The following is a 22,337-nucleotide window of genomic DNA, read 5'->3' as shown; positions in this document are numbered from 1 at the left end:
GGGTCAATGACCCAATCACTGACCTAAATAGTTAAAATAATTAAAAATGATCATGGCAATATGGTATATATGTATTCAATTTACCTTCCTTTTAGCAATGTTATTGCTTCCAACATCCTTGCAGGGTAGGCTATATACAGGGTAAAAAACGAGAAAGGTCCCATCTGGTGTCTCATTAGTTAGTATTATTATTATCATTATTATTATTAGGTTAGTTTCACCACACTTTAGTGTGCGTGTGTGTGAGAGGGGGGGGGGGGGGGGGGGGGGAGAGAGAGAGAGACAGTATGCTTATGGGGAGGACAGGTCCATCCATAAAGTGCTGGACTCACACCAACTCCTTGTTTTAAACCCACAATTTTGACCAGAAGGGCGATCGTCTATGGCCATCGCACTAAATGTTCCAAATTAAATTAGTCCACACGTCCTTGCAGGTGATGGGACCTTAGCCCCAATCAGTTAATGTGACGATACTCGGTTATGGTCAGACAGGTATAAGAACAAAGAATATCTGATATAAAATTAGCAGCGGTTTGTAAACAAAAATATGCAATCGAGCTTTTTTTTTTTTTGCAGCGCTCCACGCTCAACTAGACTGCAAACCAATAAATGAAGGGGTGTACAGAGAGGCAGAGGGGGTGTTGTCTTGCTCACTGCGATCCGATTGGACAAAGTCTTTCTCCAAATAGGGCAAACTGTATCCCTCCCACTTGTTTGAACTCAGAAATAGAAAGAGCTGGATAGATCAACTGGTGGTGTGGCTATCTACTTTCTTGAAGAGAGGAGACTCACTTCATTAACTTAGTACACATACCATATTCTTTAGCAGCTAACACAGACGGTGTTGGCTGGGCTTTATCTCAAGCCAGGCACAGTTCTAAATAGGTGGCTAGCTAAACTGTTAATTAAACGTACTGTAGGTAGATTACAAAGATTTCTCACCTGCTAAGATTGCCGATAGAATTGATATCCTATCCCTAATTTTGCATTAAAGAGCATTAAGGTAATGGCAATGGACTTCGCTGCGGGGTGCATAGGAGGTAAGTAACTGAAGTTAGCCAAAGTTTTGAATCTATTTATTTTCAATCAATAGTTCTCCAATTAATAACATTTTGAACATCTACAGCTAGCTACTGCTTACTTGGGAGCCAGTTTGGCAACATTTCCTACGTGGCTGCTGATGTCCTGCTAGCAGTGTGAGCCCGCCTCGCAGTCGCATTGAAAGACAATGATTTGCATACAGTATTAGCAAGCTAGCTAATGCAAGTATTGCGTAGTTAACTATCAAGTAATAAATGTCCAAGGTTAGTTTATTAAAACTTACTGATTTTAATTTTCTGATTGTCACCCATGCAATATGGTGGCAAAACTAACGAGAAAACACAGTTGCATAGGAAAAGTGATGACCCAGAAGAGCATGCATGGTACTTAGCTAGCAAGCTACCGATATTCTCAGGCCGGGTTCTAGTGTCTCTTCAGACATGCATAATTTCCTGACGATTTGCCCTTAAACCGGTCAAATGCGCCACTTAAAAAATGTCGGTGTTATCTTAAGCAAGTCAAACAACCAACCTGTCTGCATTCCTCAGAACTTGCTTGCACACATTTGCTTGTCATATTGAGCTTGTTAGTTCTTGAAAACCTCATTCCAATACCTTTTTTTTTGCCTTGAATCGGTAGAAGGGAAAGGTGGAATACAATCTTAAACATGTAGGACAACTTGTGTCTTTTCATAGATCTTCATACGGTTTTGTCCACCTGAAAGTGCATACTGTTTAGTGTGACCAGAAGTGATATCCGTGATGAAATTTTGATTAATTAACACTATAGAACAGTTAAAGTAAACTTTGGTTTTGTGTCGTTACATAAAAAAAAAATACTCATCTTTGTTTTGTTTTAGCTGTGTAAATGGCAAGGTTGATATATTTTGTGTCTCTAGCATCAAGTGCAGTATTAGGGTATTTTGTGATCGAATATTTATTCCTAGAAGCTTCGAGTCTCACGGACACGGAGTATGTTTTCATCGGTCCATCAATGACAGTCGAACTGCGTGCTTGTTTATCTACATGCATATCTGACTGCCTGGTCAGTAGAATGTGAAAATGCTCTGGATAAGAGCGTCTGCTAAATGACTAAATGTAAATGATGCACTTGTACATTCAACTTGCTCTCACCAGTCATAATTCAGACAGGGCTGCATTATGTAGTTAACCCAATAGACTCATTGGCCACAGAGATTTGTCATTTTTCAAACCAATGGACAAAATATGTGCATGGTTCCTTTCCAACCCCCCACAAAAAAACATACATTTTAGGTAGCATTTTGTCTTGTATTTTTCAGGTGCTGCTGGTGTTCTGGTCGGACATCCCTTTGATACAGTCAAGGTGAGTTTTTGTTGTTGTGTGATGCAGTAAAGGTTGGATTCTGTTACAGATACTTTCAAGATGGGATTCTGATATTGTGACATTCAGAATGAGCTCCATAGTGTGACATTCCATTTGTTTTTTCATTTATTTCTGTTGTTTCAATGCTGGGCCTACACAGGTACATGTAATCCATTGTCCTGACTCCTATCATCCCCCAGGCCAGATTAGCCTAGTCTGTGGGATTCATTAATGTTTAGCCAGTCGGTGATTCCAACGTGTATGCAGGGTCATCCCTCTTACAAGTGACCCAGATGTACCCGGTAGACCTATAATGCTAACCAGTGCAACCACAGAACACTTTTGCTGCCCCTAAACATAGGAAATGCCAGATACTTTAGAAAAAAACTGCTGTAAAACTAGGGCAGTTTAAAGACCAAAGCTAGTGGTTGATGGTTTTGCTAAGTATATATGTGCTGGGAGCCAGTTTAGAATGAAAAGTAGGAATGTTCAGTCGCATTCTTAACTTTCAATTATTTAATGTAATGTGTTCACCTGCTGTTTACTTAATGTGTAATTAAGTCATAGCACAATATTAACAGTATTTAGTATGTTTTGCATCAATGTTTTATCAGTTTAGACCATTAATATGTCTGTCTGGAAGACACACACTGAAACATCCACCTGGACTCAGACAATCATATCAGACAGTTAGTGGTTATAAGATGGTCAGATAGTAGGTCCATGTGGGATGGTGCAGAGGTGAGGGTGGGGTGAGACAGGGGATGAGGTAGGCCAGGGGCTGGGGGTGAGGTAGGCCAGGGGCTCTGGGTGGGCTGTCTAACAGCACAAGTGTCACTTTGTTGTAGATGAGGGTGAGGGATTAACAACCTCTCCACGGAAGTGGGACCTAGTAAGTATATTCATACTGTCTCTCCCCTGTGTCCTGTTTTGTGAAATACAGAGAAACAGAAATCCAAGCACGGCAGAATATTGTGCAATTCTATTGAACTTTCTATTCTGTTGAACCCATGTTGCACCCCTAACACCTTTCCTCTCTCTCTGTGTGTCGAATTATATGTACTTGGATAGTTGTTTTGTGTACCTAATGTTACCTGTTGCTGTTACTTTGCATATCTATTAGTTGGCATACATGTCATCAGTTGCTTCCTCTCGTGCTCAGGTCAGACTTCAAGTTCAGAATGTGGACAAGCCTTTGTACCGTGGAACCTACCACTGCTTCCAGTCCATCATACGTCAGGAGTCTGTGAGTAGTCGCCATCTTGACCGTCAGCATCAGCAAGTCTGTAGCCTAGCAACAAATTTAACATATCAATATTCTACTGCTATTTATATATATATACATTTATTTAATAAATGTTCTTGTTAGACGCCATTGTACGGCAGCCACGAGGAGGGTTGGCCGGCCATGTGCTCTAAGCAGTGCCAAAACTCTGCCGTAGGTGGAGCCGGTGTCTAGTTTCCCCCTTGGTTCCTGGCCCTCGCGTGAACCAGCCAGTTGGTCAGTCAAGGCTCATTCAAATTCTCACATTTGAATAATTTCTCCTTCCAAGTACAAAGCTCCCTCTCTCATTAGCTCTCTTCTCATTAGCTAACTCTGTGTGTCCTCAAAGGAAGTCAGTAATAAAGAAGCTGCTGGGAAGGGGGGGGGGGAGACTGGAAATTGTGGTGGCACGACACATCAAAGCTGGGGGTCGGTGAGGACACTGCAGGCCTGAGCTATATTAAGATTAATATACTGTGCCATTTTGAGCTGCAAGTTTATGGTCTCAGTAGCTTGCTAGCTAAATTACTTGCGGTCCCAGAATACGTGTGCTGTAGAATCAGCATTATCTACTGTATCTGAAACAGTCCTGTGTCCAGTTTTAGTGCTGTCTTGGGCTAAAAACTGTGAGCTTAGTGTTTAAATAGATGAGTAAGAAACTATTCTCAACTGTAGATGAATGAACATATCTATTTTATTAAATGTTTGTGTGTAGTTGGTGTCAGATGGCTGAGCGGTTAGGTAATCAGGCTATAAATCAGAAGGTTCGTGCAAAAATGACGTGCAAAAATGACGTGTCCTTGGGCAAGGCATTTCACTTTACTTGCCTCGGGGGGAATGTCCCTGTACTTACTGTAAGTTGCTCTGGATAAGAGCGTCTGCTAAATGACTAAATGTAAATGTATTCCAACCAGGCGAGTAAAGCCTTATCCCTAAAGCTTCCATTGTGAGAATCATGTTTACTCAAGTCAGCATCTGTTGAAATGAGAAAGATTGTGCCTGTGTAATGATCAGTAGAGCCCTTCCTGTGCCAACATGCTCAGGGTCATTTAACTTGATCTCCCTTCCAAGCTACTCTACCAATTATTTCTCTCCTATCTACTCTCCCCTCCCTCCCTCCACTCTCCTGTGTCTTTTCCGTCTGTTGTTTCATCCGTCTACAAAGGGATTCTGTCTTTCTCTTCTCCATGAAATATAAACCCTGTTCACAGAAACTTAAAACATAGCATTTTGCTCTTACAAAAATATATGTAGAAGCAAAAATGTTTATTGTTCCCTTTTTACTGTAATAATTGTGAGGCTAACTTGTCGCTTGTTTTTCCTCAGATGCTGGGTCTCTACAAGGGCATTGGTTCACCAATGATGGGCTTGACCTTCATCAATGCCATTGTGTTCGGTGTCCAGGGCAACGCCATGCGCAAACTGGCCAAAGACACACCCCTCAATCAGTTCCTGGCAGGCGCGTCAGCCGGCACCATCCAGTGTGTGATCTGCTGCCCCATGGAGCTGGCAAAGACTCGCATGCAGTTGCAGGGCACAGGAGAGAAGAAGGCTTCAAGGAAGTTGTACAAGAACTCTCTGGACTGCCTGGTTAGAATATACAGAAAGGAAGGCATCAAGGGCATCAACCGAGGCATGACAACCACGCTAATGCGAGAAATGCCTGGGTTTGGTGTCTACTTCCTTGCCTATGACACGCTGACGCGTTCGCTTGGTTGCGAACCAGACGACCCCTACATGATCCTCAAACTGCTGTTCGCGGGCGGGATGTCCGGCATCGCTTCCTGGCTCTCCACCTATCCCGTGGATGTGATCAAGTCCCGCCTCCAGGCTGACGGGGTGGGCGGGGTGAACCAGTACAATGGCATTGCGGACTGCGTGCGTCAGAGCATGAAGAAGGAGGGCTGGAAAGTGTTCACACGTGGCCTCACCTCCACCCTGCTCCGAGCCTTTCCCGTGAACGCCACCACCTTTGCCACTGTGACTCTATTCCTGATGTACATGCGAGACGGAGAGGACAGGGGCCTGCAGGATTGCGAGCCCCCTGTCACCCACGCACTGCAGTCCCAAGCCCAGACCTCCAGCATATAACCTGTAGGTCGTGGTGGTGGAAGAGCCCTCTGCTGGGCTGGGGTGGTTGAACACCAGCGACGAGATGAAGAGTTAGGTGGAGCTTAATGCTGATCTAGGATTAGTGTTTTCAGTTCTGCCTCCTATGGTTCATGGTATGGGACAGTAGCTGGTCCCCGACTGACGTCCCATGATCTGCTTGTGCTCAGAGCCTCTCGCTGTCTGTGTAGCTTCACCACTGGGTTGAAACTTTAAAACATAGGCACATTTTTTTTTTTTTTTACAAAACAAGTCTATATCTTTACATGGAGACTATGCTTGTAAATACAATGCATCCCACTTATGTCTGACCTTTGTCTTACCTTACCTTTTGTACAGGGCAGCCTTTTTATTCAATTGTTGTTTTGGTTAATTTGGAAATGTACTGTTGCAATTTCACAGAAAGACAGAAAGAAAAGGTTACTGAGAACACACCCATGAGCATGTCCATGCATGTCGTGGATTTAGTCACGACTTTGCACCTCATGACAGGATTTTTTGTTCCAGAAGCCTCGACTACTCCGTCCTATGGTAAAGTATGTATCTCACCTGAGATCAACTTGACTTACTAGTAAACTAAACATCTTCATAAACCCCTAGCTTTTAAAATGAAACTGTGAAACCATTGTTTTTTGACAGTATCGGGGCAGTGTTGGTACCAGACTGTTGGCTGGTAAAGCTGTAGCTTACTACACTGGATATTTATGTTCTGAAGTCATGTGAACAGGGCTGACACACTTTTAAGAGTGAGAAGTTACAAAGGGTTGAAATTGTTACACTTAGGACAACTAAGTGTATTCCTATTGGCTAGAAGGTTGTACCTCTCAGCTTGAATCCAGTAGCAATGTCTGTTAGGCGCAGAATCAAGCCACTAAGATGTGGTCTACCCCGTTAGTGAATGTGGTTGTGGAATTAATGGCACAATAACTGGACTGTTTGCACAGATACGTCATACAGACGTATAATGTGAACTTGGATCGTGTCTGTCTTTCCTTCTCTCTTTGTTACAGTTTGATAGCCACTACATCAAGTTATGGCCTTGTGGGTTGGGCATTCAGTTGTATCCCAACCAATCCCATGGGATGGAATAATGGTCCAATTAGAAATGTTTTACACTCAAGGGCTAATGTATATCTCAGACTGGCAAAGATTTTAATATTCTATGTAATGTATGTGAACCGATAGTAAAATTAAACCAAGTCTGATCAGTCTGTTTCTCCTGATTATTAGCTTGTATACAAGATGTTGCTACACGGCTTTGAGTGAATCCAATTGAACCATTTACAACAAACGCACAACCACACTTTGTAACTTTGTCTCTTCTAGAGAACAAAAATAGATGATGAAACTAACCCTACCTGGGCACTGCTCTTTCATAGCTAAGATGCCTGTACTGCAGATGGGTCCCTGGCCTGTGGTGTTCTATATGTTCTACAACAGAGATCAACTCCTTTGTTCCATACTGACCTTTGACCTTCTGACCAAGTCAACCTCACATGCTCTTTGTCAGGAGGTTTCCAGGGACAACCAGCACACACAGTGACACTCGAGCTATTAAGTGTTTTTGTCTACCAGTGTGTTAATGTACCAATTTCACTGGATAGAAAGGTCATCAGTATTACCTTGTTTACTGTAGCCGTATTGTTCAAACATGCTTGAATACAAACTGCAAAAGTCTATGAATTCTCATCAGAATTCTGAGATATTCTGTCAGGGCAGCTGCTGAGATTAACATCAGACATTTTGGTCTGCTGTCACAGATGGGTGACTACACATGATGTCATGAACAAGGAGTGCAGAATGCCACATGTACACCATGGCTTTAATTATTTATTCAATTTAAACAGACCACACAATATTACAAAATATTAAGTGCTCATGTCACAGATGCAATTGTTTTGTTTCTATACCGAGGTCCTCATCAACTTTTCAATTCTATTCAGGAAAAAAAGTATAAATACAAAATAATTCTGTACAGGTACAAAAAAATAATGCTTATTGGAAAAAAATACATTTTCTTAATTCAGAATTTCTAATCTAAACCTTATATCACTCATCTATTTTCAAATATTACACACGCGCACACACACAATTTCAAGTTTTGTTAGGACAGGACATTTTGACCTCACCCACATCACAGGGTAAAGGCAGAAACAGACTGGCAAGGAGCTCAACTGTAATCCCATCTCTGAAACGTCTAGAATACAGTTCTATAGTTATGTCTCAAAAAAAGGGCTCACAGCTTTTGAGACACTGAGGGTGATTCTTCTGCCCTTTGTTAACCTAGTTTAATCTACCACACATATTGGGGAAAGTGTTCATTAGAAAAGAAAAAAAAGTTCTCCATGTGGATGCATGCGGAGGGTTCAAATCGAACAATTCATCAATTTCAACTGCAGAGGGAGACAAAACGACTCCAAATTGACTCCCGGAAACAACACATTTGAGCCAGGTGTTTGCATATTACTGTTTTACACTTACGGAATGATTTCCTTTGAAATATATAGCAATTTAATACTCAAGTTATTCAACGCAACAAAAAAAAAAAGGTATACAAATTCACATTGATAGACAGAGAGAAGTTTCCCCAAAAAAAGAAACTAAGCTGCCAAATTTTATGTCCCTGGTTAGCAAAGGATCAAAGACTAGGTAGATATGGTGACTTCACATAACTTTGATTGATGGATCCATACAAGGTCATGATCTGTGACGTTACCCACCCACATGTTGATAATATAGCAACAGTAAAACCCTGCCTGGTCAGCTGTGAACCTTTGTGTTTCACCTGAACAACCACATCATGTCTGAGAGGAGGACGTTATCCATACAACCAGCTATGAAATACTTTACAATACCTTAGATTCAGTGGGAAAATACACCACATACACCACAGACCTATGGAGAAACTGCAGCCAGCCACGACCCTCTACACTCTATGACAGAGTAGGAGAAGTATCAACAATATGGTGGAAATTCCACCTATCAGAGAAGAGGTTGTTGAGGCATTGCCCTATTCCGTCAGATGTTACTAAGTGTTGAGGACTGAAGGGCTGGAGGAGTTGTTCCTGAACAGGTTCAATGTGATCCCTGGTATCTTACACCTGGGTGGTAACATACATCCCAAGCATGGATACCACCCTGTGAAGCCACTGAGTTAAAGCTGACATGATACATTGCCAAAGAGGCTGATGGTCAAACAGTGGAGAAAACATGTTGACTTTGGAAAATAAAAGAGCATAAGAATTCCTGAGATTTGAGGTTTTCAATGTAAACACCCAATTCCTCCCACATGCCCCAGCTATATTATTTGATATGCATAAAAGATGGCTGCTATGTCTGATCAGTTAGCACACTAGACCGTAACAAGCCATCTGTTCTTTACAAACGAGTCACATTAACAGCTTTGAAGACTGGACAGTGCATGCAACCCTCCCCTCCCCCTGAACCCCAAATATATACATTTTGCATGAAGAATTTAGAGGCAACGCCTCACTGACACCAAATAGACATGGCTAAAGCAAAGCATGGCTTCATAGTGTAAAGTCTACATAGCTCATCCCTCCCCCGTTCCTTCTGTCGCATCCTCCCCTTCTTCATCAATCCCACCCTACCAGATGCATTCCCACGAATCCCTCTCCATCGCGCTCCCTCATTCTATCTCAGCTACGAAGTAAATCCCCCAGGTCATAGGTATCGAAGAAGTCAGACACGCCCTCTCCGTCCTCCAGGCCCCAGAGGTAGTCGTCTTGGTCGAGGGGTGGGGAGAAGCTGACGAATGGGGCGTTGGGGTCGGGGGTGTAAGAGGGGCCGGGGAGCTGGTCCTCTGTGATCTGCAGCAGGCTGGGGGGCAGACCCAGGAGGCCCTCCACGTCCAGCAGAGAGCTGCTCCCACTGGGGGGCGGGAGGGCACCGCTGCCCGGGGTGCTGGGGGGGGGCAGGGGACGAGGTCCGGTGAGGGCAGCTGTGGAGAGGAAAAGAGAGGAGTGGGGAGAAGAGAAAAGGAGACGAGAGGATTACTCCCATACTACTCGAGAACAGTTAAGACGTGTCTAAAGAACAAATACTATAAACTTTAATAATAAGGCCTACCCAACACTGTCCCTCACTACAGCCCCCAAAAAAGCTTACCTTCCATAGGCTCCTCTTTGACAGTGTAGCTGGATGCTGCCGTGGTGGGGGTGGCAGGGGTTCCCAGAGGTTGAGGGTGGGGGCTAGGGTAGTCCTTCCTGGGGGTGGAAGTGCTCTTGACGGGACTAGCATCCTCCAGACCCTCCTCAGGACAGAGGTACACCTCAATAGGCCCGTTCTTACTCTTCAGGTAGATCTGCAGAGAGCCCTGGAGGAGGATAGGGAGGAAGGGTTTAGGATTAGTATAAACATCTCCACCCAGTTTCCCAGACATGGATTAAACCTAGTCCTAGACAACAACAAAAATTCTATGGAGATCTTCACTCACCCCCGGAGATTCAGGAACTTCCAACTTGGTTTCAGAGGGGGCCTTGACAGCAATGACCGTCTGGTCCTGCAGACTGCTAATGGAACGAATGTCCTGATAGGTCACATAACCTAATGTGGGGCAGAGTCAAGGAATGTAGACCAACCGGAACAGCCGACACATGTCCAGGTGAACACGATGAACACACGCAAACATACAGACTCAGACAGACAGACATGCATAAAGAACATACATGGGGATGTGGAAGCAGTTTTTCGGACTGAAAGGATATCTCTGGTTGTCTTTGTGCTCTGTGAGCTGTTTGAGTTGGGAGCTGCTAGACTGGATCAGATCATCCAGAGCGTGCTCCGCTCTGTCCAGGTCCGCCAGCTCTCTCTTCAGCGACCGTGCCTTCTCCCCTCCGCCTGCGGACCCCTCAAACACACCACCCACCCTGGGCGAAACGCACACACCCTCAGTCAGATAGGTCCACCTCTGTATCATAACCAAAGAAAGGTCTCAAAAATGTAAAACTCCTAGAAAGTCACTAGAAAGGTCTCCGCCAGGGCATGGGGTGTCTATGGTAGGTTTTCCTGTCTGGTCTACTTACATCCACTGAATGTTGTTCTTGGACTTCTTGCGGATAAGCTGGACTCCTTCTAGAACGTTGGTGATGTCATAGATGCGTCGCTTCTGGACCTCCAGCACCTCGGTAGCCCAGTTCAGATCCAAGACCCCATCTGGCGACTCGCTGAGCAGGCCCACAAACTTCTTAGTCAGCAGACCCAGGGAGGTGTCGTAGCGCGTGCGCTCACCTGGAGACTTAGGGGCTGTGGGGAAGTGACACAAGAAGAGGATTTGTGGTTGAGCGGGGGACTGGAGTTAGGAGATGAAGACGTGGCAGGGTGAGAAATCAGAAGTGGAGGCACAGACAGGCAGACAGGCAGACAGGCAGACAGGCAGACAGGCAGACACTCACTGCGGGGGCTTGGGATCCTGGCGGCAGCGCTGCTCTTGCCCTTTGGTGTCCTAAAGTCTGGCAGGTACAGAGGATCCTCTAGGTCCAGCTTTCTCTTGGCCTGCAGGGGGCGACAAATATGAAGGGCTTTTATGAGAGCCTCTTGGTGTAGCGCTCAATACATTTTACCTCCCTGGAACTTTGACAAGGTAAAATACTTGTTTGTCTTGTAAATTCCTTTGAATTGAACTGACTACAGATTACCACGCCCAACAAAGAGTTAGGCTGACACTGGTTCAGGGAACATGGTATAACCTTAGCATTTGATGGCTTTAACTGGCTTTGACTAAAGTGAAAACAATACAATGTACTTTCTTGGACTTGAGAGAGTTTTGAATAAGAGTGTAAGCTGTTGGAAAGGAGCTGAGTTCTATGGCATAATATCCCAGCTATAGCCTGTAGAAACTGGCTCTTGTGTGTCTGAATACTTAACAAGCCCTTTTGACCTTTAACATGGCCCCATAGAGCTATAGATCATGTGTGTGGTAGAGGAGGCCTATAGAGTGAGCCCAGCCCATCCACAGCACTCTCACATCTGTGCTAAGGAGAGAAAGGGGATTCGTAGGGACTGTTGAAAAGTACCGGGTTGTAAATGTAGCAGAGGTCTTCAAGAACTAGAACAAAGCACCCTCACACATTCTCAAGTACTTCAAGAGGGGGCTGGGGCGGTGGGCTAGTGTGTGTGCATGTGTATGGGACCACCTCCCGACCCTCGCCTGCCAAACGCCAGGATATCCCTGGACTCACTCAACAACTCCCCTCTTCCCCTCGGCCTGCATTTCTCCCCCTTCCCCAACCTCCCTCCTTTCTCTCGTTCTCTCCTTTCTTCTCTCTGTCTTTCAAGAACACACAGGCAGGCTGCCACATTCCTGTCTCACACACTGCTGCCACGAGACGGCTTCAATCCATTGGTCACCTGCCTATAATCCTTAATACATCATACGTACGCGCACACACACTTACCCACGCGTTAACTTGTACGACACATGATCGACATATTCTCAGATCAGAGCCATCACACCAAGTCACAGACACACAGACACACACACACACACCTGAAGCTCTACCTCTGCCTTCACACGGTTGAGTGATCTTACAAGGTGTAGGATTTCATCCAGACGGTGCCGGCTAATTAGCACTTGATGGTAAGATGTGGTGAGTGTGTGTGTGTGGGGGGGGGCACAGTTCCCTTCACACCTTCCTCTCCGTCCCTCTCTCCATCCTTACTTCACCACTCTCCTCTACTTCTGAGTTAGTGACACGGAAACCTTTTACCATAACCCCCCCATGTGACCCACAAACACCATTCTAGTACCCCCTAGACCCCCCTTTCCCTCAGCACACACACACATGCCCAATCAGACTATAGTCTGCTTCAGCATGATGACTAGGGTTATTCAGCACATGCTGCGAATGCATAGCTACGGGCAACACATGTCTTAACCCAGAAGATTAATCCTGTCAATGAGGTCCTATCTGTCTATCCCTTACACTAACGACTATTATGAACGCTGGAATAAATTCTAGGCATGGCTCAATAAGGACAGAACGACAGAACCACACTGAACAAAGAAATGTCGTTTCTTTCAGTTGTAGATTTGTGCTTCAGCAAATCTGAGAGTAAGGAAAATGGTATGAGTGTGAAAAGGAGAGTGGAAAAAAAAAGGGGGAGGGGGGGAGACCATTGTCCCAGTGTCCTCTGTGACAAGTCCACCTGTTAGGAACGACATCTGGGACATAGCAGCAGGTGGTGTGTGTGTGTATGTCTGTGTGCCTGTGTGTTTGTGTGTGTGTGTGTGTGTGTTGAAAGTAGAGACGTGCCAATGCTTCCACTGCTCGCACATTCCACTTTCACTTCAACTTTAACAAGTTCAGTAGAGACTACGTCTACTGAGCACAGGCTAGCAATGAGAGCTACAGGAAATAGGTGTCCTGTATGGTACTTTACATACACACTCTACAGTTGACGTGTAATGACCCGTTCACTTGGAAACCTGTTCAACCACAGTTGAGGAGACACAAAACCTCGGTCTGTGGTCAGGCAGGAGTAAATCAGCTACTCTGCCCTGGGGAAGAAGGAGGGGACGGAATGAACAAGAAAATTGTCACCACTCCTTTCAGACTTCTCTGGGGGGATCAGAATCTTTTGTCGTCCAATCACAACTCGCTGAATTAGCTGGAGTGTCAAATACAGAAAGCACAGAAGGTGGAGGTTTATTTTCGCTTTCAACAATTTTCTTGATGCAGTTTGTCTCCATCCTATTGACCAGAACTCCTATCACCTGTATTTGGGACCAATACAGACAGTTCAGAATAGTTGTATTTATTACTTGTGTTGGTTGCTGACTGAAGCAGAAAGAGACTTACTTCCTGCACCAGTGGCTGTCGTTGTGCCCTGCAGCTGTTGGTGAGAAAACTGCAGGGAGGCCTCACTGTCTGAATGAGAGCTCCCAGGCTGTGTCAACACTGTGCAAACACAGCCTCAGAGAAAAGACATGTCCTGTCTGTCCCACAGTAAGCCAACCATGCTGAGAAAACAGATTCAACTGCTGAATACTGAACACACACACACACACACACAACTGTATGTACAAACTCCTTGATCAGAGAAACAAACCTAACTACTGCTATTTACAGAATATGACCATATGTCTGAAACTAATTCTGAGCCCTTCCTCTCTACCTCAAAGCACACATAAATGAGTTAGTGTTGCACCATACAGACAATATGGTGTCACCCAGGGCAAACCCAGACACACGTGAGTCCAGCTATGTCAGTCAGTGTCTCCACCATTCTTTATATCTCTCTCTCCCTCCCACGCTTTCTCCCCATTCCTCTAGTCTCTCTGTACCTGCTTTGGAATATTTCACTGTCTATATTTCACAGGAATTGAACATGTCCCAGTCAGATGAGATGTGTGTGAGCAGGCTCATCCACATGAATCTCACTCATCAAACCCTAATGCCTAGAAAAAACAGAACCATGTTAGCATTGTTATCCTGGGAGTGTCCTTATGCCTCTCCAGTACAACCTATTTCAGAGTTGACCTTTCAAACATACACAATGTTAGGGTGCCAAAGGAAGAGAAGGAGGTGGTGAGAAGGAGCTGGTCAGTTTGGGCTGGTTGTTTGAGGAGCTGGAGAGTAGGGAAGAGGACTTTGAAATGCTAATAATCAGGAGTTGGAAGCATTTTTGAGGGCCTTGGACAAAGGGGGAAATGCAGGAAGATGGAGCACCAAGATAAGCAGATCCTACAAACAAGTCTACTAAGTGGGCAATCTCACACCCTAACACCCCATGCAAATCCCCAATGGAAGTCTCTGGTAGGTGTCTGGGGGCTGGGGATAGGACCAGGTCAGTCAGGCCTAGTGTTGGCAACTTGGTGTGACATGGTTCTAGTGGTAGCTGCCTTTTACAGAAACACTCTGATCAACATGGACTTTCACCCATACAGGAAACACAAACGGCTGCAGAGTCATACTCAACAACCCCAACCAATTTTCACTCCTGCCACAATCACATATTAGCATGGAAACAGGCAATCATCTCTATGTCTCAGGATAAGCTGACTAAGGTATGACTGACACTCTGCCTGCTTCAGTCACTGAGTCACTCAGAGGGACTGAAACGAGGAAGACATCCCTGTTTACTGATGAATGTTCCACTTTGGTTATTTTCACAACGATTCTCTCTCTCTCTGACACATACGTCTCTCTTCTATTTTTTCTTTCTGTGGTTTTCCAAGGAAGTGCCAGAATAGGCCTTCCGGTGGCCTTGGGAAATTGGTTTCTTACCAACCTGTTGTAATCATGATGTTGTTTAATGATTGTAGTTAAGAAATGACAGGAGTCAGGCATCCAGCCTGGCATGGCCCTCTTATCTAAGTAATAGCTGATAAGAACAGGGTCAAACATTCAGTTTCATTTACTTCTTGAGTAGGTAAAATATAATGAAAATGGCATTAGTGTCCTATCAGTATGGTTCAAATGGGTCTTACTGATACAGACTGTTGAATGAGAGCCTCCTTCTTGTAGACATATATTCACACACACAAACTATCAGTCTGAAAACACACTGGGTGTGTATGTTATTATCTTCTGATGTCCATGGGGTACTGTATTTCTGCATCATCTTCCTAACCCACCCTCCTGACACATGCATAGCTGGTCTGAGAAGATTGTGTGGGCTGAAACAAGATGGCCGCTCCTGGGCCATGGCTTAAATCTGAAATGTCACGTGACAAATAGATCACAAGTGGCTTATTTTGTTATACCTCACAACTCCTGAAACATTAGACTGTAGTAACCAGGCGAGTATGGGACGCAGAGATTTAAAATACACACAGCACAACATAACACACAGCAGGGTTTACATCCCAGGGTCAACAAGTTACACAGATGCAGGTCAACACAGCAGTTGTCCAGCGGTGACACTAACGAGACACAAACAGATTGACGGCCTTTACATTACCTAACAGGTGCTGACTGGATAGGCTAGGTGTGGTTATTGTTCAACAGCTGAAGGACACTCCCTGAACTACTGCAAAATGCTTTTTGTGAGAAATAACGTACCAGTTACTCTTCTCTTTTTCTCTCGAGATATGACATATCTCCTTCTCAGCTCAAAAAGTTCAAACTTAAACCCTATAATGGTGCTAGTGGTGGTGGGACGCATAAGCCAAGGGAATTGTTTCATGCACTATCCCAGCCCACGACTGCTCTACCCCCCCCCCCCACACACACACACTCACACACACACACACACACACCCCCACTGAGAGCAACTCATCCTTCCATTCTTTCTGGGGGGGAGGGGGGGTCAGCTACAGCTGCGATGCGGCAGCGGGAGGAGAAATGTCAGGGAGACAGTAAAACTAGTTTCTCGCTCGTTTGCAGCGCAAAAAAAAGATGACTATCCCATTCATTCACGTGAACGCACACTGACTACTCTATATTGTATCTAAGAGTACGTCAGGCGACTACAACATCTAAAATGCATGCATACCAATGGAAATGAGGAATAAAGTCTGCCCACACTGTAGTTGCTTGCTAGTTAGCTAGAACACAATACATTAGCATCACTGTATGCTATACAGTTACATATTACTGTGGCCGGCACATCTTTTGTTTAACAGGGTCTTTACCGGGAGTCGACCGGAGGATGCTCTGATGGGTTTGGCCTCAGGTCCGTGGGGGGTTGCATAAAGGCAATTCGCCCTTTGTTCCGCTGCTGTGGTGTTGCATATCTGAGTGAAGTACCCTGTCGGTACCGAACTCATCGGTGGACTCGAGAGTCCAGTGTTGAAGAAGTCTGTCTTTACTCCCGAAAGAACTTTCTTTTGCGAGCAGGACAGTCCCGTTGCCCCCCTACCTGATGCAGGAGAAATGCCTTTGGGCATCCGGATCATTTTGATTCACTAAAATGAAGAGATCGTTGCAATTAAACTGCTGGGTTTGTTCTAGTTGCACACCGAGGAGTATGACTGGACTCAATGAGTTACTAGCTCACGAGCTGTAGGCTATTTCCTATGGCAAAGGATAGCCTACTTTGTTTTCTCAAACTAAACAGCAATTTCATAAAGCAGCTATTTCGTTTATATTATCCGTGCAAAATGCATACGTATAATATGCTTTACAGTTATCTTTCGCACAGTAAAAAATATGATGATGCAAGAATCCAATTCAGCTGCTTGTAAAAGGAAACCGATATTATCCTTTGTCCAAAGAAGTACAGAGGTATATTGCTTTAAGCTGAATTCTCAAATAAATAAACAGTCCAACATATAAAAAGTCTCAAATCAGCAGATGTAAAAGTTTTCTTCTTGAGTTGCAGGATCTTCCACAGTTATTACGAGTATTCTTCGTTTACGGAAACAGAGACTGTAGCCGTTGTCTGTCCAGCTACAAGGGTTGGCTTGTCACTCAAAGAGAACGGGAGCTTACAAGAATTACTTTTTACCGCCAAACTTGGTCCCGCGAAATTTAGATCTCCCGCGGTTAGAACTCGATCCTGGTTGGCCAGCGGCACGTTCGGATTGTCCTTCTCCGCATAATATTTGCATAGAACAGTTGGATCTGGGCGTGCCAAACCTTAAAGAAGCAGCAGTATAATTTGTGTAGTATTTTTTAGAACAATGACAAATTTGGAAACATGTCGCTTATCCAATATTATCACATATATTATCATTCAAAAAAAACCCTCCAACGTTACTTTTTCACTCATATTTTTACAATAGTTTAAAGACAAAGGACACACGTAACTAAACAATAATTAAATTATTTACTTTGTTGAGTCTGCTTTAAAGTAATCCTTTAAACGAGCTTCTTACCCAAACTACAAGTGAGACGTCTGTAATTTGTTGAATTATGTGGCACAAATGTGATAATATGAATAAACGTGTAGAGCAAACCAGGAGCGAATCTAGGTTCCCACTTTTGGAGGGGCTAAGCCCCTATATAAAACCTATTATTTTTCCTGTGACCCAGCAAAACTAGGGAGGACTGGGGACATCTTCCCCCAGATTTATGTTATTTTAAATATGCTTTTAAATAGTTTCCTCTAGTGGTTATAGGAAGAGTTTTTTTTTGTGTGTGTGTGTGTGGGGGGGGGGGGGGGGGGGGGGGGAGCTAGTGATAGGGCTAGATACGCCCATGGAGCAAACATATACACATTGATCGATCATCATGATTCAATGAGGTGCCCCCACCCCCATGCCAGACCCTCAAGAGAAATATGACACACATAGCCTTGCGCTGTTTGTACACAGTACCTGCGAGGCCCATGGCGTCAATTACAACCCCACTCTAGCGGATAGACCCTGGGAAAATCTCATACAAGTCAGATGAGGTGAGGACTGTTGTGGACACCCACCTTAAGAAAGAACGATGTGGCATGTCGGTGTGCTTGCATACTGTGCTAATTACAGCTCAATAGCACCCTTTAGGCCCTGGACGGACCGAGGGGTAACCCCAGAAAGGGTTGGAGGCAGTTTAGTCCCCATCAGCTAAACCACCAGATTTAAAGTAGAAACAGTGAGGCACTTCCCACATGTGAGTAATGTGTATTGTAATGAGAGTTCCGTACATTTATTACAGATTAATATCTCTCATGTCTGCGTTTTATTTGTAAGGTTATTTTGTGGAGGTTATTAAATTAGACGTATCCATAACATTTTCCAAAGAAGTACAATTTTTCATTAGGCCAGTAGTGCTCAGAGGCATTGTTCGATACGTGTTCAAGTATCTCCATCTTGTGGTGCAAAGTGGAATTTGATCTATACCACAATTGGCAACCCAGAGAACTGTGGTTGAGAACAAAACTGAGAGAGAGAGAGAGAGAGAGAGAGAGAGAGAGAGAGAGAGAGAGAGAGAGAGAGAGAGAGAGAGAGAGAGAGAGAGAGAGAGAGAGAGAGAGAGAGAGAGAGAGAGAGAGAGAGAGAGAGAGAGAGAGACAGAATATCAGGATCTCTGTAACACAAGTTTGAATAATTCAGACACAATACAGATCCAGTGAATGTCCCTCTTGACAAATAGAGACAATTGCAACTAAAGGGGCACTTCAGCTGTCATTTATCATAGTTTTTCACAGTTGAATAGTCCTTGTACTTTCAATCATGTACGCCATGAGATATAACTCATCTTTTCCTTTCAGACAGCTAATTCTAAACTAGACTGCCAACCAAAACATAGAGGTAATCAACACTAACGTTCGAGGTCTCTGCTTGCATTGTGTAATTCTCTCTTGATGTGAACAGTACATTAATTAAACCACTAGATGGGGTAAGTGTGCTCCTGTCTCTTGCCGCAGGCCTGCAATTCCAAATGTAACCACCAACTGTCATCTGTTTTCGAATGAGTCCTACCAGTATGACAATACAGACTTGGATGTCTGCAGTTCCCAGTTAAGCCTACGGAGGCTTTCAGGGATTACCAGTAGCAACGGTAAAGTCAGTAGGAATCCGTTGCTCATATATTAGCCATCCACTCATGACGTTACTGTTTCATGTTCGAAATGTTAAAAGTGAGATGTTTTGGACATAGACCTGTGCTCAGCATAAATTCTACATTGGTGGAATTGCTAAAACATCCCCCACCCACCATTTAGACATGAAACAACCCAGAGCTTCTACATTGATGTCCCCATTTCTTCAACCCTGATCTGTGCTGGGTATGCCCCAGAGTCAGTGAGTCATTCACTTGCAGCACTGGTGAGCAAAGGCAACTATGACTCCCAATTTTTACAAAAAGTCATGAGACCAAAAAGCCACAAAGCCCTGATAATAATGTCATGTAATATCCCTTTGGGTGCCTCATTACATGTGGGTGAAGGCCCTGATGCAGCAGCCTGGGTTCAATTCCAATTTCTGCATGTCTTTCCCTCTCTCTCTCCCTCCATTAAGGCTCTTATAACCCCTACTGTTTCTATACGTGAAAAATAACCTAACATTTTTCACTCACATGCGCACACAACACTGGGAACACACATGCACTTGCAAAAGTATCATCCAATGAAATGCGTCCTAATATTCCCATCATGTTGTCCGTCCTCCAAAGGCAGCAGTCAGCTACTTCAACGATGTAGACCAAGGGCTCACCTCATGCCTGGCCAGAGACACGGGCAGGAACGCGATCTGTTCTGCATGTTTTCATTGGGGTTCTTTGTGAAAGAAACACTCCAAAACATGTGAACTCCACACAGAAAGGCCCAGAAGATACTTAAAGTACTCACTTATCCCATGTGTCCAATTGAAGTATCACCCTACAAGTGCTCCTGAAGGAACCTTGTGAACACTTCACATCAGGGCACCCATGTGTATGTCTGGTTAATCTAAGGGTTGTGCAGGCATTCTGGCTTCTGCTTATGGAAAAATGTATACACATACAGGAAACTCCCTTCATTTTGATTTTCTAACCTCAAAATTCAACTGAAGACATCCTGGGTGCTAGGTGGTAACCAGAGAAGCACATCACCACTTTTGGTCTCTTTAGGAAAGTATGACAATGATCAATTGGTTATTAATAGTGCAAAAGGTTGAAGAGAAAATAGATCATTTGAGAGACATTTGAACATTTCTTCATTTTATTACACAAGAACATACAGAAAAACGTACTTTTATAAAAAGTTTATAAAACTCAACATTGTCTGTAGAAATGCATAATCCCTACAAACACTTTACAATCAACTCTATTATAGAGTTCTGATTAAGACCCAAGCCCCCATCCCACTTGAACCACCCCACCAATTCCACATTCGAACCCAACAACCTCACACCTCACACACTACGTACATGATCACTTCTAACATTCTCCACATCTTGGGTAAAACAAAGGAAAGACAAGAAGGAGATTTAAGTGACATGGTGTAAGACTGTTCAGGAAAGAAAGGGGTTGAGGTGTAACAAAATCATTTTAGTCCAGAGACTTTGGGTATGGAATGTAACAAGGTGGAACAAAAAAAATCTACAATGATTGAAATTCAAATACACTCATGGGGATTGACAGATAAAGGGGGATGAATGCAGATTGAGAAAGAGAGAGTGGTGCTGTAGCTTTGAGAATGTCTCTTCAGTTCCTTTTCAGCTTTGGTGTTGTGGACACGTCTGGTTGCCACCAACTGATATTGTACAGAGAGAACAGGAGGTTGATCTTGCGTCGAGAAAACAGTCCGCTTTCTTTTCTCTCTCTCTTTATCCCCCCTCTCTCCACTCCAAATACCTATCCCACCCTTTCTGCCCCTCTTGTCCTCTTGCCTGGAGTGAAGTGGAGACATGCGTTTCCCTGCACCTGCATGGAGAGAAAGGAAGAAAAGTTAAGTCAGATCTTGCTCTCTCTCTCTCACGCTCCCTCCCTTGCTCCCTCCCTCCCTGCAGAGGGAGAGCAGACAGACTGGCGCCGAGCGTGGAACTTTCATTAACCCCAGGCAGATAGCGATGAATCCGCTACACATTCACTGGGCTGCCTAATTGGCAACCATGGTGAGTTGGTGGGGAGGAGGGGGGTCAAGGGAAAAGAGCAGGGGACACTACTCTCTCTGCATATCAATGCCCATACAGCTACTAACTAGAAAAGTGTTGCGTTCATTTATTTAGACTGTATTCCACCTCTCTGATTCAACACTTGCATCCCACCCAGTTTACACAGCAGTTGAACAAGACAGCTTTAGCACAATACAAATGTATACTATATAGGCTAATGTATACTCTATGATATAATAGGTATAATGAAAACAACAATAAGGCATTAGGCACAAGAGACGTTAGATTAATACACACCATGTGTGGAAGTTCTGCTTCTACTCCTTTAGTGACACAACCGACCATCGTCTTTGGAGAAATTGCATGCAAGGTCTGCCGCCTGGATGTGAAGAAATGGGAACATTATAAGTCACTGTGCCACTTCTCTGCCGTGTGCAAGGGTTGAGTAACATGTTGCAGCAGTTGTCATTGTCATTACACAATGTATGATACAAAACTGTGGTGAAAACTTGATTTTTTAAAATTTTCTGTCCACTGCTATAGCAAGACAATGACAACTATTAACATTACAGGGATAAATTCGAACAAAGAGAGGGAGAGAGAGAGAGAGAGAGACCTTTAGTACGCACCTTTAGTGACAGGACCATTTCAGGTGTGGCTGTCGTTTCGTCCTCAAGCGCAATCTGCAGGTCAAAAATGTAATCGATAACGTGCTGCAGAATCTCCACTTGGCTGACGGACTTGTTCTGCGGTATGCTCGGAACCAGCTCTTTCAGTTTAGAGTAACAGTCGTTCATGTCGCACAGCGCACCCACGGGTTCTTCCAGAGATGGCTTATTCCGGGCGATGACGAGGCTTTGCTCCGAGATACAGCACACGGCTTCGTAACAGCTTCTCACCGACCGTACTGGACTGATAGCCTTCATGATGCGTGTGTGAGTTTGGGTCTTCAGCTTGAAATCGGGTGTTTGATCGCTATGGATTCAGATACGTTCAATCCTTGCTCTCTCAACAGTCGACAGCGAAAGTACCCTTGGAACGCAGCGAGTATGGTCTTTATACAGCTGAAAACAAGGTACCGCCCGCTCTCTCAAATAAATGAACTCCGGTGTTCTGATTGGTCGTCATGGAGGCCCTGAAGAGTTTCTGGCA

General features: G+C 44.3%; 3 protein-coding genes across 8 annotated transcripts; 1 reads left to right on the top strand and 2 right to left on the bottom strand.

Annotated features, from left to right (window-relative positions):
* Nucleotides 1–646: 646 nt before the first annotated feature.
* Nucleotides 647–6,967, top strand: slc25a29l (solute carrier family 25 member 29-like). 6 transcript variants are annotated; one of them, XM_084677603.1, is made up of 6 exons: nt 647–1,040; nt 2,342–2,385; nt 3,234–3,277; nt 3,548–3,631; nt 3,828–3,886; nt 4,976–6,967. In XM_084677603.1, the coding sequence occupies exon 6, from the start codon at nt 4,976–4,978 to the stop codon at nt 5,738–5,740; it is 765 nt and encodes a 254-aa protein (XP_084533729.1). In that variant the 5' UTR covers nt 647–1,040; nt 2,342–2,385; nt 3,234–3,277; nt 3,548–3,631; nt 3,828–3,886; the 3' UTR covers nt 5,741–6,967. The 6 variants fall into 6 exon arrangements, with proteins under 6 accessions (XP_084533729.1, XP_084533738.1, XP_084533710.1 ...); XM_084677612.1 differs by having other exon boundaries at nt 3,755–3,886; XM_084677594.1 differs by lacking the exon at nt 3,828–3,886 and having other exon boundaries at nt 649–1,040.
* Nucleotides 6,968–7,560: 593 nt separating this feature from the next.
* Nucleotides 7,561–17,164, bottom strand: e2f2 (E2F transcription factor 2). Its single transcript, XM_084677574.1, has 7 exons — nt 16,356–17,164; nt 11,173–11,272; nt 10,804–11,023; nt 10,486–10,647; nt 10,215–10,329; nt 9,887–10,094; nt 7,561–9,719 (listed from the first exon to the last, which is right to left on the bottom strand). Exons 1-7 carry the CDS (start codon nt 16,617–16,619, stop codon nt 9,418–9,420), a joined length of 1,371 nt encoding a protein of 456 aa, XP_084533700.1. The 5' UTR covers nt 16,620–17,164; the 3' UTR covers nt 7,561–9,417.
* A 3,108-nt stretch (nt 17,165–20,272) lies between these two features.
* On the bottom strand, nt 20,273–22,239 carry id3 (inhibitor of DNA binding 3). The gene is made up of 3 exons (XM_084677561.1): nt 21,815–22,239; nt 21,483–21,564; nt 20,273–20,994 (listed from the first exon to the last, which is right to left on the bottom strand). Exons 1-2 carry the CDS (start codon nt 22,109–22,111, stop codon nt 21,511–21,513), a joined length of 351 nt encoding a protein of 116 aa, XP_084533687.1. The 5' UTR covers nt 22,112–22,239; the 3' UTR covers nt 20,273–20,994; nt 21,483–21,510.
* Nucleotides 22,240–22,337: the final 98 nt, after the last annotated feature.

This window comes from Hypomesus nipponensis, chromosome 3 (genome assembly GCF_054491055.1).
Source record: "Hypomesus nipponensis isolate SF chromosome 3, ASM5449105v1, whole genome shotgun sequence".
Classification (NCBI taxonomy): domain Eukaryota; kingdom Metazoa; phylum Chordata; class Actinopteri; order Osmeriformes; family Osmeridae; genus Hypomesus; species Hypomesus nipponensis.
This window is presented reverse-complemented; position numbering and strand designations above follow the sequence as displayed.

Bases quoted from the DNA above. Each gene is read 5' to 3' on its own strand.
- slc25a29l (XM_084677584.1), top strand. From the start codon at position 1,007: ATGGCAATGGACTTCGCTGCGGGGTGCATAGGAG. The intron at 1,041-2,341 runs GTAAGTAACTGA...TGTATTTTTCAG, and splicing joins CGCTGCGGGGTGCATAGGAG to GTGCTGCTGGTGTTCTGGTC. The intron at 2,386-3,547 runs GTGAGTTTTTGT...TCTCGTGCTCAG, and splicing joins ATCCCTTTGATACAGTCAAG to GTCAGACTTCAAGTTCAGAA.
- e2f2 (XM_084677574.1), bottom strand. From the start codon at position 16,619: ATGATCCGGATGCCCAAAGGCATTTCTCCTGCATCAGGTAGGGGGGCA. The intron at 11,273-16,355 runs GTAAAGACCCTG...CGCCCCCTGCAG, and splicing joins CATCCTCCGGTCGACTCCCG to GCCAAGAGAAAGCTGGACCT. The intron at 10,095-10,214 runs GTGAGTGAAGAT...ATCCTCCTCCAG, and splicing joins AAGTTCCTGAATCTCCGGGG to GGCTCTCTGCAGATCTACCT.
- id3 (XM_084677561.1), bottom strand. From the start codon at position 22,111: ATGAAGGCTATCAGTCCAGTACGGTCGGTGAGAAGCTGTTACGAAGCC. The intron at 21,565-21,814 runs GTGCGTACTAAA...CTTCACATCCAG, and splicing joins AAATGGTCCTGTCACTAAAG to GCGGCAGACCTTGCATGCAA.